Genomic DNA, 18,135 nt, shown 5'->3' on the forward strand with positions numbered 1-18,135 from the left:
CACTACCACTGCATTCGGATTATTAGAGTTGACACTTTCGATATTGAAAGTGATTCAGTAATATCTCTACAAATTTTACCAGAGTAGTGTATATTTTAAAATTTTAAGAAGAATTTTGTGATTACGATTGGGCTATCATCATGAAAGGCATTGGGCATCCAAGGTATCAATAAAAGTGGTAAGTGCATATTTCTTGAAGGTACATATATCTACATATATTTGATATACACACATATGTATAATAATAATAATACATGAGTTTGGCTTTTAATTGTGTTCAATAAATTTATTAATTTAGTCTTATAAATTTTTACATATATACAATATATTTGAAAAGCAGTAAGTTAAGAACTTACGCCTATAATAGATTCTATGGAAAAGCTTAATTTTGGTTTTTTTGTGGAATTTGTTAATTGTTCAGTATATATCTCCGAAGTTAGAGTGTTTCCTTCTTCGAAATGCATTGGTGGACTTGGTGTAGCAACTGTATTAGATTCCTCTTTATTAATAGGCTTAAATAGGCTTATGTTGTTGTTGTAATTAGGAGTTTCTGGTACACTTTTAAAATTCATTGTAGTGGAATAGTACTGAGGTAAATTTTGCTCAGCCATATATTGTGGTACTAGTAATGTCGGGATAGTGTTAAATGTTGCGGCCAGACTAGCTGTAGGTATCTGCACTACATTATGTATTTGAGAAACAGCAGCTGCGGCAATGCAATTCAGTTCCGGATCGGCAAATGCGCGTCGCTTGCGTATTCTTTCCATTAGTGGAGAATGTATTGTGGGAAATCGGTGCTTGTATTCTGTAAAGGAAAAAGGGTGTAAAAAATTAGTTAAGGTTCAGATTATCTAATGATAACTCTTTGAAGTATGTGTGAAATTACAAATAAGTTAGAGACTTAAGGTACTAATCAGTCAAAGAGCATATGCGTTTGAAAACGATTTCACCGATGCGTTCAACTATGAAATTCTTTCTGTTACATGAAATTCAGTGATGTGCTAAATAACTAAGGAGAGAATGGTGTGTATGAAATTGTTTTCCCTTGCTATGCATTGGTCGATTGAGATAACTAGGCAACAAACTATGCAGACCAGATGGAACGTGCAATTTTAAGTGATTTTGAAAGGTTTTCCATATTTGGGCATAATTTTTGTTTTGGTTAGATATGCTCGTATTTAAAATTGAAATTCAAGTGTTTTTTCCGTTTTTAAATATCAATTTTCAATATTTTAAATTTTTTTAAAATTATATATCACTTAGCACATTAGCTGTACGTGTAACATCCTGACTATTTCACGAGTATTTATTTAGTACAAATACGCAAACAGCCGATGGGACTCCGATTTCATTTGACGAGTTTGTAACAATTTGTTGGTATAATGCGTATCTTGCACAGAAGAAGATGTTCTCGTATCAGAGCAGTTTATGTCGTTTAATGCATTTTAACGCGTCAAATTACCGAAAAATAATAAAAAGTATGGTAACAGACACATTGTCTACCAAACACAAAATTAATGCCAGACTGCCTGGCACCATTTTTACTAACACTAAAAAATGTTAGATACTTTTTCAGCACACCGTTCAGATTTGATTGTGTGTTTGCCAGTAATTGTTTGCCTTTTAATGCCTTTTATTTATATAGAATAAATAATTGAATATAATTGGCGGAATTGCAACAAAAACATTTATAGATAGGTTTCTACCAACAGTGCTAAAGTTATAATTGGTTTTTATTAACATTTATACGGTGGTGTATTAGTCATGTCTCCGTAGAGATAAAAAAAGTCTATTACCTATTGCATCTGGGATAGCAGGGTCAGATTGACCTAACGTAAATCTATGAATTTATATAAAGGATACATATGGACCATTGTCAGAAAGTATGATATTCTAAGACGAAGTTTTATTTAAAACTGAGTGTACTAATGTCGATCCTTATTTACACCTATGATTTATTACTCTTCACAACGAAGGTAATGAAGAGCACAATATATGGGTAAGTTTATTAGATAATACAGATAAAATAAACCGGATTTTGAAGAAATAAATCATTAATTTTAAACCGTAATAATGTATATGCTGCTATTGACTAGCTTTTATCAGGGATCTTTATTAAACTTTATTTATTTTATTTTTTTAACTAAAAACCGATCTCTTTTCGTTAGTCCTAATTTTGAAATATTTGGCAGTAATTAAAGAAGTTTAAAGTGGTTTATAAACCCCATAATTAATCGATTAAAACCGATTAAATTTATTAACGGTTGAGCAACAAAGGTATGAGCAGAAATTAAATGAATTAATTTCTTTAAATTCAGTTTATATTTTGATATTTCATTTTATCAAGACATTTGCAATACATATGTATATGATTACAGTACAACGACTACAGTTCGGGATTTTTATATAACAACTGCTAACCATTTTATGATACTTAACTTATAACTTGTATACTTTTTCTAAATATAAATTTCTTAGTTTTTGAAATCACTTCACAAGAACGGTATTATCTGAATCTAAGCATATGTATCTGAAACTTTCCTCTTGTTAATTGTTTACAAATAATAATCAAATAATGGAAATAACGTGAATCAATTATCGTTCGCATTATAAATTTCGGTCGGTGCGAAATGCATTTCAGTTTGATGGATTTGTGATGTTTCGAGCAAACGTATAAACCCTTTCGAAAGATTTTATAAATTTTCTTTGTTGAAAATTCAACTAAAATACAAGCACAAACATGTATTCCAGCAATATAAGCAAGAACACATGGTGCCAAATGAATGTGTCCATCAAATATTTTTGGAATATTTACATATTTAAATTCTATTAATTTCTTGACTAAGAAAAATGAGGAAGCACAAGCGCAGGATTAATGAAAAACTGCTAATTGCTTTTGCATTTAAATGGCATTAATATGTGATAGATCAATTTCAACTGCAGTAGGCAAAATTCAAAAATAGATGAAGAATTTGCAATAAATATGGAACTCACCTTCCAGGGCGGCGGTCATGTGCAATGTCGTCTGTTGAAGGGAGCGTAGGCGTTGTTTGTAGATCTTCTTTTGAACGACTAATGCTTCTTTGGTGCGCAATGCATTGGCTCGATTTGATGCGTTACTTTGAGGTATTCTGGTTGATGTTATTGATAAGTTGTTATTGTTGCTTACAGGCATGAGAGTTGTGTCTTCATTACTAATGCTGCTAATATTCGCTTCCAGTGCTTCGATTGATTGTTGACGCCTTAGTGCTACTTGTGCGGCCATCACCTTCTGTCGATCCACTACAAGTTGACAATTCGGACAACAGCATTCTCGCCAGCGACAGAGTTTTTTGTGGCCTTTAACACAAGAAATGACTCCATGATTCCGACATCGTGCACATTTGGGTGTGCGTAGCATTAACAGACGCTGTTCCTTACTGGAGTTTGGCAATAGCGGCCCTGATAACGGTTTGGTATTTAATTTATCCATTTGTTGATTAAACGACAAGAATTCTGTAGTGGTAGATATCATAGGCAGTTGTAGTTAAAAAATAACATTCAAGAAAAGATGATATATTTAAGTATATTTTATATAAAATGCATAACTTCTTTAATTTGTGTTGATGACTAAATTGAAATCCCTTTTTCAAAGATGATATTTATTTTCAAATTTAAAAACAAAACTAAAATTTAAGACTTTTAATTTATTTGCCTTTTGTTTTACCGCAGCTTTAATAACCGTGAATATGTAGTTTTGTTTCTAATTTTTATTTACTATATATTTGCTAAATATTTACACCTACACATATAAAGTTATTTTTTGCTTTTTGACTTTAGAACTCATTTTGAATGAATGAGTTCTAAATGGTAGGGTCAATCAATTTATTTTATATCTAAACTTGATCTACCTAAATTTACAAATATTTCATAGTTGTGAAGTAAATTATAGCCATCCAGACAGACAGTTAACTCGTCTGTTTTACTGGCTAAAAATATATTACTTGATCTATATCTTCTTCTCTGCATTATACATAAATAACTTGAAACATCTAATGAACCAATCTATAGTAAATAGTATAAGGGGAGAAAAAGCTGTTTATAAATATATACATATTTTTTTATATACAAACAATATTTTTCGATATAAAAAATGTTTTAAAGCAAAATATATTGGTAAAAAATAAGTAGAGTTATTATATTTTTGATAAATAAAGTTAGAAGAATCAATCTCGTCGTATCTCCGGTCTTCTGATTATTTCAATAAAAAGTTTTTTAGCTATTGCGCTAATTATACACATTTTTGAGATTATTTGTTAGTATGCAGTCTAGCATGGTTAAATTAATTTATTAGTTTTTTAGTGTGCTTTTTAGTATCTTCTATATAAAATTTTTAATGAATGTATTACAAATATAAGGAAAAAATTAAAATACTTCAGTTATAATACAATAAATAGAAGATAAAATTTTTTTTTTGCAACCCGAGCTTTTCCATAGGAAACGTGACATGTGATATTTCAATATGAGTGAAAGGTCATTATAACTCCGGGATAATAAGTCACGGATGCGGACTCGTTGACTCTTGGAATGCAAATATATAAATTAATCTATTCTTAATTTAGTAATTTGAAAAAAAAATTTGATAATTTGGTGCACTGTACTTTGCCATGTTATATTATTATTATATATAAGAATAATCAATTAATTTCTTTAAAAAATTTTATACAATTCATAATAGTACTACCCAAATTAGAGTTCACATTTTAAACTATTTTACGAACATACACCGGTGGTACTTACTGCTTTAATTTAGAATGTTCAGATGTATTTATTTTTTATATAATATAAAATAATTTTTCTTATCACAATTTGTTGCAAATATTTTTTAATATTTATTTTGTTAACCGTATTATAAAGTTCAATACAATTTTCATGATATTTTTGGTAAGATTTTTGTTGATATTGAGCCGTTTATTTCATACGCAATACAACTTAACCCGCGAGAATTATTTAATAAACTGGAAAAAATATTCTTTGCTTTCCGAATGATTTCACATATTTTCCAATACAGAAATACGTGAAAAATCGTAATTTGAAAATGTTTTAAATTTGTATCTTTTCAAATGGTTGCAAGTATCTAGCTAGAATCGTTTAATGGCAACATGCGATCTTGAAGTCAAGTGGCTCAATGTCCACAAGATTGCCTGCTGCGATTGGCTGTGCTGAGGATCGCTAATCGCTGATATTAAAAATAGCTCACCAATGACATGACACAAGTTCAGATATGTTAACTGCGACGGAGAGATGCAGTGCCAATGTTTGTTGAAAGCAAAATATATTGTAAATTATGTTCAGATAGAAACATTTTGATTGATATGAACATTAATGAGTGTATACATTATGAAAGAAATTACATTTTGAAAGTAAACAATTCATGTTAATAAAATAAAATTAAAGTAATTTCTAATTAAAATTCTTGTGGTCCGTGATAAGAAATTTATTTCGAATAGATAAAAAAATTTTACAAAATTATCAAAATATAGCATTTTAAATTTTATTTTTATATACTTCACTTCACAAAATTTGTAGAATTACTAGAATTACTAGTTACTACTTTTATGTTATATTAGTTTCTAAAATTTTATTGCGTTTATTCCATGTAAAAAGAATTTTGATCATTTTATCAAGAAAATATATATCTTTATTTTCCAGTCCGATTATTACAGAATCTCTGCTCTTTAATGTATACTTTATGTTGTTTTAAAATAGAGGAGTAAGCTTAATTAAGGTTTGTTCAAATATGATTCTCGCATAATTATATGCCTTCTTTTGTGCCCTTTGCTCCAATTTGAAACACCAATGTTTATAACATTATTGTTAATAATATTTGTTATAACTAACTGGTATATATTGTCTATAGATTAGGTAGGAACAAATTAAACACAGTTTTTTGAATTTTTATTTGATAAATTTTATTATTTATTAACATCATGTGTTGTATTTATAATAAATTTATTAAAATTCAACAAACAATATAAATTGATTAAATATATATTTAACATTATTTTCATATAATTAAATTTAATAATTACATTATAAACAGTTTTAATGAAATAAATTTTTGATATTAATACATATACCTTGTGATCAAAAACGAACGAGAATTTAAATTTTTTAAATTCTCGCGTCTATCCAATCGGTAAATTTTTTTTATTTTCACATTGGCAACACTATTATACACATTCTGTCAAAGTTCTTTTTTGATCTATTATAAAAATCGCGGAAATTTTTCGACTTCTTTGTATAGACGCCTAACAAAAACTAATCGTACGATATGCGTTAAACTTTGACAGAATGTGTATAATAGTGTTGCCAGCGTGAAAATGACACAAATTTACCGATTGGATAAGTGCGGGAATTCAAAAATTAAAATTCTCGTTCTTTTTTGATCACAAAGTATATATATATATATTTATATATAAACTTTTTGGTATAACAATTACGCTAATATTTGCTTTCTTTAATCTTGTTTATTAATATTTTGATATAAATATCATGTTTAAGTTTTAGATTTAAATTATTAATGCGTTTACATTTTATTAAGTTAGGTGAAATTTGTACCTTCTTAATTCTTAAAAGCATATTTAAATAAAGTGTATCTATTAGATTCAAAAACTCATTTAATCAATTAAATTATTTAAAAATAAAACTATTGGGAAATCTAGATTTCATAAAGTTTTAAAATCTCGTGTTCAAATCAATTTTAATGAATTTAAAAAGAAATAGTAAATATACTTATGTTCCTTAAACTTTAGTTCGAAAGAGAAAAAGAGAAAATAATGAATTAATTTGTTAAATTTGTTAATTAATTAATTAAGAATAAAATTTCGTTTTTAAAAGTTTAAACAAATTTAGGTAAACAAAAGTAAATTTACTTCAGCAAATTTGATATTTATTTGCATTTAGTCTTGCGCATCCACGCATTCACGCATCCACGCATACATTATTACATAATTAAAAAATAATAGCAACAACAACCTCAGAAGTCTCAGACTCAGACTCAACAGCCTTAGAAATCAAATAATATAAAAAAGAAGTCAGATAAACAATGAAAAAAGAGTTAAGATTGTGTAAAATTAGTAATATTTGCTGCAAAGAATGTAATAACATTAAATAAATATGTACAACTAATATTAATAATAAATATAACAAATAATATTAATAAACTATTTATACAATGTAATTTCAATAAATATAACATATAATGATAAGATAATAACTACATAAGAATATGTACGAGTAGTTGATATTTTTAATCTCGAAATACGAGGCAGTTATCGTTTAATAATAGCAGTGATAACATAAAAGTTTGATGATGGTCAACCACAGACTTTCACAGATGGATGTTGTTCAATTATAAAATTTTAAAGATGAATATGCTTTAACCATAGATTTTCAGAGATGGATGTGATTTCACCACAAACCGTCGCATTTAAATAATCTGTTTAGTGACGTGAAATTAATTACAATTTCTTAAGTTAGTAGTTAAAAATACTGAAAAATATTTATTGTCATTATAATTTAATGTTTTGATTCATAAAATACCCATTTATTAATTCATTATAAATATATAATAATAAATATGATAATTATTTTATAATAAATCAGCTGTTTAATTCGTTATATGACTTAAAATTTATTTAATTTTTTGAAATTATATTTATTAATTTAACACAAATAAATTGTATTAAATCATATATTATGATATAGTGGTTTTATCGGTACCTACTAGTAATTATTGGAATATCTCTTTTATTATTTTTATAGTATATATGTATATAAATAAAAACAATATTAAATGCAAAAATTTTTTTATAGATTATGTTTTATGGTGCTGTTTGTTATACGATACGATATTTACGTTAATATATTCTCATTGGCTTATAAGTACATATATTATATCATATAAGTATATAAAATATTTTCAATAACAAGAAAATTTAATATATTTATTAAAAATTAACATTGTTTAATAAGATTTTATTGAATTTTTCATGCTAATTATTTATACAACAAATTCTACTATATTCTATTAAATATTTTATTAACAAGTTTTGATTTGAATACATTAACATATTTATATATTTCGTAATATTATTACATATAATATATAATAATTTTTTTATTTTATTTATGTATCACAATTTTAGGGTTACAAATATAATTTTTTTCTAACTTTCTTATTTATTATTTTTCTAATTCTCAAATAAATTATGGTTTAACCACATTTTGTTTATATATTGTATGTATATTTATCTATATATTGCATGACATACATATAATATAATTTATAATTTTTCTTCTATCAGGGTACGAATGTAGTTTCTCTAAAACGAAGATTATACTTTTTATATTAATGATTGCCGACAATTAATAAATTTTTCAAAATTTATTTATAAAACAATAAATAAAAGTTATAACAATTATAATTATATTATTAGAATTAATAACAAATATGTATTACACTTTAATAAAAGCTTATAACAAACCCGTATGCGTTCTATTTATTAATATTTATTAATTACGTGTATTATATATTTGTTATATAAAAAATGTATAGTTCCAATTTTTGATTAAAATTCTGATAGTTTTTGGTTCTGTGCTACGCTAATATGGATATTAACTCCTCTTCTTATTAACTTATTAAGTTAGCCTATAGGTGATAAGAAATACCAGCAATTTATGTAATATATAAATTTAAATAGAATCTAAATAGAATAAATAGAAATTTTTTTGAAGATTAATACCTTCCAAGTATGAGAGTAAAGGACATTGACAACTGCAGAATATTTGAAATGCAAAGTGAACCACTGCCTATATTATCTATTCGTTTCTTGAATTCCCATTTGGTTTTCATTGAACTGTCACAAGGAACGACAAGACTTCTATATAACAACATATGTTGTAGACCAAAGATCATTTTATGTAGGTATGTTCAAAGTGCTACTAAGAACTTCAGTCGGAGTTCACGAATTTCTATCTTACGAACAGTGGTAAGGAAAACACAGTTAATAGTCTTCCCCAAGAGCAGCAGAATCACGAATTTAGAATAGCGGAATTTGTAAATTTTTAATTTGATAAATTAAATTTAATAATTTCACGGCAAATATTTGTAAATATTTTTGATAATATTTATGAAAACAATTTATGGAAATATTTTTAGAATCACTTCTTTTTTAGTTGAGGTAACAACTGTATGCATTTTATAAAATATTCGGGATTTTCAGGTTTTTCAGAATTTCTGTTTGACATAGACTCATAGTTTTCATATTTTGAAAAATATGAATTTGAAAAGATCCTTTACTATGTGAGAAAATCAAAGTAAAATTAGTTAGAAAATTTATAATCCATAGAAGTTTCACAATATTATATGGCATTATTTTATTTAGTCATTAATTTCAAAAGACTTATCACTTGTAAATGTAAGTTATTGCCCTTGTTTTTGTATTTAACACATATTAAAAAAGCCTATCAGAATACTTTTTCCTTATATAATATTTCCTGTAGTATTTTCTAGTATTTTTGAGTTTTTTACGTTACAAAGAAAATACATAGATGTATAAAGAGTGAAATGTGCTGAATAGAAGCTCAATTTTAGTGAAAGGATATAAGTGCTTTGTAGAAGGTAAGTAGATAAAAAAATTATTAAAGTAATAATTTTAAAATAAATTTACGTTAATAATTTCATAAAATTGAATAAACGATTTTTGCTTGACTTTAAAAATTCCCTAAAACATAAATTTGTTTTCAATACCAAAAGCAAACTGTATAACAATAGCACTATACAGTAATTACAACCTATGATATACATATGACATATTCGACTCATACTCAAGATTAATACATTGCGAATTTGAATTTAAATGATGCTGTTTCGTTTTGCTCGCAAAACTTTGCTTTGCAATGCTGCAACAACAGCCTCGGCACCACCAGTAAAAATGGGTTGATTTGTCGCACGTCGTAAAATGTGCCACATAGCGACAGGTTTTCGTAGTGACGAGAGCATTTGATGCCAATGCCGTAGACCTAACAATATCAAAATCGAATAGATTGTAAATTTTTAGTAAATTGTATACATACCTTTGCCTGTGGAACAGCTGCCAGCTATTACATGTCCCAATGGCACTATTGTACTTCCAACTATTCCAAAAACTGTTAGACGCAATTGCACAGTAGTCAAGCTTTGTGGCGGTAAACTGAAGATCACAGATTCATTAAAAATAATATTGCGACCAGTTCTCTTAATCGAAGTGCGTTTTTTGAGAACTTTTTTTTCGTTGTTCATCAAATAAACCTATCACCATTTGTGAAATTTAACAATAGAAAATTATCAATATGACAATTTTTACCTATTTTATTTTTATATTATATGCCAACATTACATATGTACATTACCTTAACAAAAACATTTTGCACTTCTTGTGGTGCTCCTGAACCATTTTCGGAGCCGTCCATTTTAAGTTTGAGATTTCTGGCTTTTACAACAACAATGGTTAATCTTTCAGCAGTCGGTAAATAGCTTAAAGAAATCATTAATTCTCCCCACTTAGCATCACATTTCCGGGAATCTGATAATGGAATCCATGTTGTTATTGGTCGAGGCAATTCAGTCATTTCCATTTCTGCTTCACCTTTAGGTACATTAAAAATAATATTTTATTAATATTTTATACAAGTGTATATTTTATTTAAATATAATCACCTATAAGAGTATGTGCGTCTCCATTGTGATATAAATGAAACCATAGAGAATGGCGCCTATATTGCCTTTTTAGCCAAAAATTGAAGGCTTCATTATAATGTGGAGTTCCGGAGTTTTTAAATACCTAATAAATAGAAAGTAGTATATGTAATTGTATACATAACATATATATAAAAAAAATATATATTATATTAAAAAAATATTTTAATTAAATATTTACTTTTGTTTGCATAGCTCCTGCTTGATCCGGAACTAAATAGATGCGTACAAATGTATCTAAAGATTCAACATTAAGGGGACATATAAGTCCTTTTGCTTCCAGGACTTGTACTGTGAGATCCATACCGTCTTCGGTAGGAGAATTTCTAAGGATATAATGAAAATGAAAAAAACAAAATTATGCTATTTTTTAATGCATTACAAATTTTCGTTAAAAGGAACTATATGAACTAAAAACGAATAAAGACTGCTACATAGCAGTAAAATGCAAATTCACGTGAGTGTTTGCATGTGAATATAAAAGCATTGCAAAGGTTGTTGCCTTTTAACAAAGTTGGGTTTAGCACATGATGGATGAGTAGAATGCGTTTCATAAATTCCACATACAATTTTAAAATGTTATATTTTAATAGAGTAAATATTATATAAAATTTTCTTACTTATCATACTGCAATCCGATACATAAATAGCCCGTAATTTGGGTGTATGGCTGGTCCAAGTCGGGAAGAAACAAAGATGAATCCGAATTTACAGAATCGCAAGAAATTGCATGTTCCAAATTGATACCATCAATAGATCCGAGCGCAATTGAGTCAAGTGAACATTGTGAATTATTGCGTTGACCCAAATTGCTTGCTGAGTTCTGTCTCATTAACCCACGTCCAAAGCTCCATGTTCCACCAGATGTTGCGCCGCCATTAAGTACATGATTTACACCCAATTTTCGGAAAAGAAAATCTTCGGAGATGGTCTTTTGCAACATGTGTGGTCCTTTTACTTTTTGTGAAAGTCCTGTGAATGGATTTGTAGTGTTGCTCGGTTTCCGTAGTCCTGCAGTCGCTAATTTACTTGAAAGTGTCTTTACATCCGTCGTTTCAGGTGAAGCTTCCGATTCGGAAAAAGACCGGTTACGAAACTGTTGGGGATTTTTAAATATTTTTTTAGCGGTAACTAAAGGATTTACCGAATTTTTGAAATTAAACATTTTTTGTTGCTGCGAATTCATTTCTGGTCGCAAATTATCAACAGTGGTAGATTGTATTTTGCTTGCGTTATTGATATCAGCTGCTACTGGGGCTATTACATCAAGTTGGCTAAAGACACAGTTCGAGTTGTCGTGAAAAGGATTATTGCTGCCGTTCGTAGACAGATTATCATTTTTTGTGTTAACGCAATTCACAGCATTAACATTTGCATCTTTAGAGTTCCCATTGCTTTTGTTATTGTTGTTATTAGAGTAATAGTTTTTGTGCATTTGTAAGGCAGTGCTTGGTTCATATTTTTCGGGTAAGCTCTCGAGAGATTCACAAAGAAAGGGATTTGTGCTTGAGTTATGACGTTTTAATGTTCTAGATTGTTGTTGCTGTTCTTCGTTACTTGAAACTGAATTTTCCTTGTGGTGTGGTTTAGTCATATTTTCATCATTTAAACAAATAGTATTTTGTAATGATATTTGTCTTTTAGTTATTGGCCTTGGAATAGCGGTAGCACATAGCATAGAAGAGGAAGAGGATAGTCTTGGGGGAGGAGGTGCATCAATTGGCTGTAGAATTTTCGAACTAGAATTTTTATTAACACTACTACGCATACATGAAACCAAAGTGTTGCTACGTCTCAGATTATTTTCCAATGGTGAAGTGATTTCATTGACTTCATGCAACGAAAAGGTAACTGTTTTGGTACTACCTGGTGCTGGTGCAGGACGCAAAGGTTGTGGTGGTATGTTGCAATCAGTTTGAGGCAAATTCCATAGTGGTGTTGTTTGTAATGGTGGACCGCTGTAGTTATGATCATCTTTGTCAACTGTGTCAAAACGCTTAAAACTGCCACTCGTACTAAGTAAGAAATCTGACCCCGAATGAATCTGAAAAAAGTGAAAATATATCATATTGTGTTTGAAAATTTTAGTGAATTTGAAATTGCATACCATATAACCATTTGCATGAAAAAGTTTATTTTTTGACAAACCAATTTTTTCTTCTTTATTGGAACGCATCCATGAATTTGTGCGGGGACCCAAACAGTGGCATATGAACATTACAACCATCGCCATCAGTAGCACGCATAGAGCCAAACTTGTAAATGTTATTGGTGAATTATCCATTGTGTTTGTGACCTTATGTGCAATTATTTTAAAAGTGTAAGCGGGTCTTTTTGTTGTATTTTATGTGTGACTTTATTTATTTTATTTTTCATTAAAGCTAGGTTTTTTTTATGCGTAGTGTTAGTTAACATTTTCCTAAAAAAATAGAAATTTTATGCATTTCTAACATTATAAAAATATGTTAGGATTGGTTTACATAAAAATTTTGAAGTTCTTAGTCTCACTTTTACCAAAAAGTGTGGTATTAATAATATTGTATATAATTTTTAATTAATATAATTAATAATAATTTTATTAATAATTTTTATTTGATTGTGCTGACTGTAACTTTTTTAAAATTTTAATAATTGTTACTTATGTTAATAATTCAAGTTAAGGAAAAATTAAAATAATTTTCTTTTTATTAAAAGTAAAATTTCAATACGACAAAAACTCAGTTTTAGAATGTAAAATAAATAATTATCTTATTTTTTTACATTTCTACGAAAATCTATACAAAATGTATTTTTCATGATTTTTATCTATTTGATATTTTTATTTGTTAAGAAGCATTTCCTCTTGGCAAACGCTTTCATCTTGTATCTTTTTACATACAATTCGCATATCTCAATACGTAAATCTGGATGACTATCTCTAGAAACTTTTTGAATGAACGTTTAAATTGTGTGTGGGAATGAGTGTGATAGTGATGAGTTGCGTTGACAGTTTCTTGATTGAATTTGTTATTTGATACAACCCATTTTTACTTCAAAGACAGTAAACCAGAAAAATAATTTAATATTTAGAAATTATTTTAAACTTCATACGAACAGAAATTATTGCTGCCACCTTTTATTAAAGACTAATCGATCGATAAACACTAATAGATTTTGTATATAAAGTAAAGAAAAACTTGTTGAATTTGAATTTCTGATAATAAATACGAAATATGAATTGATTAATGTAAAAAAAGTGAACTTTCCTTAAACACATTATTATTTGCAATTTATTATTAACTAGCTAAACACCGCGAGGATTTGGTATGGCTCAGTCTGATATTAATTTTTCGGAAAGTTTTGTAAATAACGGTATTCTAATGAAAGTAGGTCATCCGAGTAAATAAATTATTTGAACCTGTTAATTAAATATTTTTATCTCGTTTGATTAAAGCTCGAAAAGTCTTATTCTTATTATTATGGTCTCAATGTTCTTAATTACCATATGTTTCTCAATGTTTAGACCATATGTTGTTTTGTCAAACTTAAATCGAAGCTTTACAAGTGGTTTGTTTAAAACGTTTACCTTTAAACAAAAGATCCTGGATAAAAACCAATAATAAGTTGTTTTGAAATGCATTCATATTTTAGTATTCCGATAAACTTGCATAGTCTGTATCTAGAAAATATATTATCTGTGTCTAAAATATTGGAAGACTAGTTCCAGTACATATAGACTGTAAACATCGAGTCGTAGATCAAGTCGTTTTGCTGAATGAATCAATATAAACTACTGCCTATAAACGACTCGGTAATTTCAAAATACTATATTTATGTGATTTAAAAATATGGAGTTAGTTTTGTATAACTAATCTCGTTTTTGCCCAAACATCATGTTAATTTATAAAATTTGGCAACTCCGAAAAATAATATATAATTTAATGAATACAATTAAGAAAAAGCGGACTTTTCTCGACATTTCGTCACAAGCAAAACAAGGTGGGAAGGCCGTGAAAATGGTTTCATCTTATAATTATCAGTTTAAATGATCATTGAGCTTTATATATTCAGTTTTTGAATTTTGTTTGGTATGTGGAAAATAATATGTATGAATAATTATAATTAAATGAAAACAAGCCACATAAAATGAGGCATTAGTTACACTCCGTGCGATGAGAAGAATTGGTAATTCTGTATTTTTGAACATTAAAATTAAGGAAAGGGCAATCTGTGGTCCATATAATTATGTTTAGTATCAGAAAGCATTTGTACGACGTATGTGATGCTAGTTGCACTTATGATAATTTCTATTAACCGGGCAATGTGCAAATGGTTATAAAATATATCATTGTGAAGTATAATTTAAACTTTTCTACCAGAATTAAAACGATTTGTGCATTGGAAAGCTCAAAATGCTAAAGCCGCAATTTCAGCACATGCCATAATGCATATGCCACTGGTGCACTAATAATAAATAGTTTGCACCTTTTTGCCTTCACTTCGTTAGTCGATAGAAGAGTGAATTTGCTGCATAAAAAAAAAATTAGTTGCATGAACATACTAAATTCTGTTATATATCAGGACTTACAAGCTTTTATGTGTTTTTATACTTTTCGCAAAGTTTTCATTAACCTAGTCACAGGTCATTCCACTTCCAGTGGCATAATAGGCAATAGCATCCATGTAACGAGGGGACACACAACCAGATGCCATTGTGCATCGATGGCTTTAGTGGCACAATTAGTTGCTTGTTTGTAGTCTGTAGTTTTGTATCTTTAAATGCGAATTTTGTACTATTAAAGCCGAAAAGTAAAACTTGTTTCTTTTTCTATAACACTGAAGTAAATGCTTTGCATAAATACAATTGCAGATCTAGTGCAGTACACACATAAGAGTAATAACATATGTACACCTTAATGTAATACGATAGAGTTATAATTTCTGTAATATTTTTCTAAATAGAGTATTGTTACAATAATATATATGTATATGTTTACATGACCAGAAGAATGTTATTTTAATGAATATTGAATATAATTAATATTGATATAATTTTATAGCATTATAGTATAGTGTAGACAAAATACCTTTAATATTTTTAAAACTTCTCAGTCGATTACTAAAATTTCTCAACTAATTATTGCTTATATTTAAATTATATTGCGTATATTTTTTAAATTTAAAAATATAATTTTTAAAATATTTTATGTAATATTTTATTTGTTAGTTTCTTGTATTTGTTTTTTTTTAAATATTTATATTATTGAATAATTTTCAATTCATATTTGAGCATTTTGAACATTATTTACTAAAGAAATTAAGTCATACATTGCAAATCCCACAATGTACATGAATATGAATTGAAAGCTGAATTCATATTAGTTATGAAGTGAAATCCTACCCACAGTGTCTATAGCCGCAAATGGGGCTGTATTGTACGTACTCTAAGATATTCACTGGTAAAATTTGTCAGTAAAAAGTTAGCTGGAGTCTGTAAGACAGTAGAAGAAAAGGCAGAACAAAAGTTACGTGGTGCCGTTCTGTAGTGAGAGGCGAAATTAAGCATTTAACAAAAAATCGTGTACGATTCAAATGTTTTATTGGAGTTCTTTGCTTCTCTAACGGAACTGTTGATAATGAAGTGAACTTCATCACCTTTCTCATGATACTCACATCAGTGTTTAGCCACAGACAAATAATACACAGATTGCGAATGCAGAATAAAAAATTTACTCCCTTTGATTTCACGGTAGTCAGCTCAATGAGCACAATGAGTTTTAAATTGTAAAGCAATTAAGGCAAACAAAAGCTGTGTATAACACAATGATCTTAAGTGTTCGAAACGCACGAAAGAGCTGTTGAATGTGCATATGAGAAGGTGTGTGATATAGTATAGAAATTGTTGCTATATTTTCTACTCAAATTGCTAGTTTGGGTGCTTGTGTGATTTATATGTTGACAATTTTCTGTTTTGCGAACTTATGCTTCGATAGTTTTGCTGCATCAAGACGAAAGGGCAATCAGTGAAGTGCAATTTTTTGTTTCTATATTTACAAAATTTTGTTTCTTTTGGGTTAAGATGAAATAAAGAGGAAATGGCGTTCAATAATAGTTAAACACGAAGAAGCGTTGTTTAGTGTTGAATGAAAACACAAATTCCAAGAAATAGTCTTTGCTTTTTGTATACATTTTTTCTAAAATATATGATTGACTTTGTGTGCATGCAATGGACAACTTTTTTAAATTATTATAAATTTGATTTTTGATGAAATTTTATACTGGTCTCATACAAATATATGAGGTTTGCCTATTAGGAGGTGACTACACAGGCAGTAACCCAACCATAGTTGTTATTAGTGCAAATAGTATTAGTATGTACGGCAGTGAAGACAGTACTATGACCTGTACTAGCCATGATATCATAAAGTATGTTAATAAACACCATGTTGTTAAATATCTATTCTACAATTTAAAGCTGATTGTGCTTTTAGCTGGCTACTCGAACTGGCTACCATGAAATCAAAGGGGTCCATTTTTTTGTTCTGCATTCGCAATCTGTATATTATTTGTCTGTGGTTTAGCTTAGCCTTAATATATACTTTAAAATAAATTGATATCAAATTTCCAAGTAACGACATCAAAAATAGAGGAAGAAAAAAAAACTGCAATAATAATTTTAGAAAAAATAAAAGCAAGAAACTTTCATGTTAACTTCTAATGTTAAAAAAAGTTAAAGACTTTACTTTTGTAAATAATTTGTAACGTGAATTTTGATAATGTAATGTTGGTATCTACACGTATATACATATTATATTGTGCAGTAATTATTAATTGAGAAATAAATTTATAGAATTTAATCACATTTATATACAACTACAATAAAGACTTTATTACTAAATACGATTACTGTATTAACCAAATTAATATAAATGGTAGTTTGATCAAATTCTTTTTGAAAATTTATCGGTGGTCATATATGACATATAAGTTACAAAAATAATAGTTATATATTTTATACCACGTTGTTACTATATTTTAAGTTAATATATTTTAAATTACTTTCAGATTATTAAAGGCACAATTTAATCGGCTTAACATATATACATTAATACTCATGGTCATTTTGAAATATTTATATTCATTATTTTATATCATTCCATGCAACACTTTACGTACATACAAGGTCTATAAAAAATTTTTCAAATTATATTTCACTTAGAAGGATACACCTTTTTACGTTAAGATTTCATCTGTAATAAATAAGTAGCACATTATAATAACTTTTAAACGTGGAATTTTTCATAGAAGAAGAAAATAGGAACAAAAAAAATAAGTACTGAAATCAAAGGATAATAGTTTTCCTATTCTTGGTGTTG

The 18,135-nt window shown here is 28.0% G+C and overlaps 2 protein-coding genes across 2 annotated transcripts; both read right to left on the reverse strand.

The window, feature by feature from the left end:
• Window positions 1-344: 344 nt before the first annotated feature.
• LOC119667252 (doublesex- and mab-3-related transcription factor 2) lies at window positions 345-3,489 on the reverse strand. Its single transcript, XM_038076542.1, has 2 exons — window positions 2,995-3,489; window positions 345-805 (listed from the first exon to the last, which is right to left on the reverse strand). The coding sequence occupies exons 1-2, from the start codon at window positions 3,470-3,472 to the stop codon at window positions 345-347; spliced, it is 939 nt and encodes a 312-aa protein (XP_037932470.1). The 5' UTR covers window positions 3,473-3,489.
• A 6,266-nt stretch (window positions 3,490-9,755) lies between these two features.
• LOC119671980 lies at window positions 9,756-13,195 on the reverse strand. Its single transcript, XM_038082910.1, has 7 exons — window positions 12,888-13,195; window positions 11,401-12,824; window positions 10,962-11,106; window positions 10,742-10,865; window positions 10,435-10,670; window positions 10,120-10,333; window positions 9,756-10,065 (listed from the first exon to the last, which is right to left on the reverse strand). The coding sequence occupies exons 1-7, from the start codon at window positions 13,062-13,064 to the stop codon at window positions 9,899-9,901; spliced, it is 2,487 nt and encodes an 828-aa protein (XP_037938838.1). The 5' UTR covers window positions 13,065-13,195; the 3' UTR covers window positions 9,756-9,898.
• Window positions 13,196-18,135: the final 4,940 nt, after the last annotated feature.

This window comes from Teleopsis dalmanni, chromosome 1 (assembly GCF_002237135.1).
Source record: "Teleopsis dalmanni isolate 2A chromosome 1, ASM223713v2, whole genome shotgun sequence".
Classification (NCBI taxonomy): Eukaryota; Metazoa; Arthropoda; class Insecta; order Diptera; family Diopsidae; genus Teleopsis; species Teleopsis dalmanni.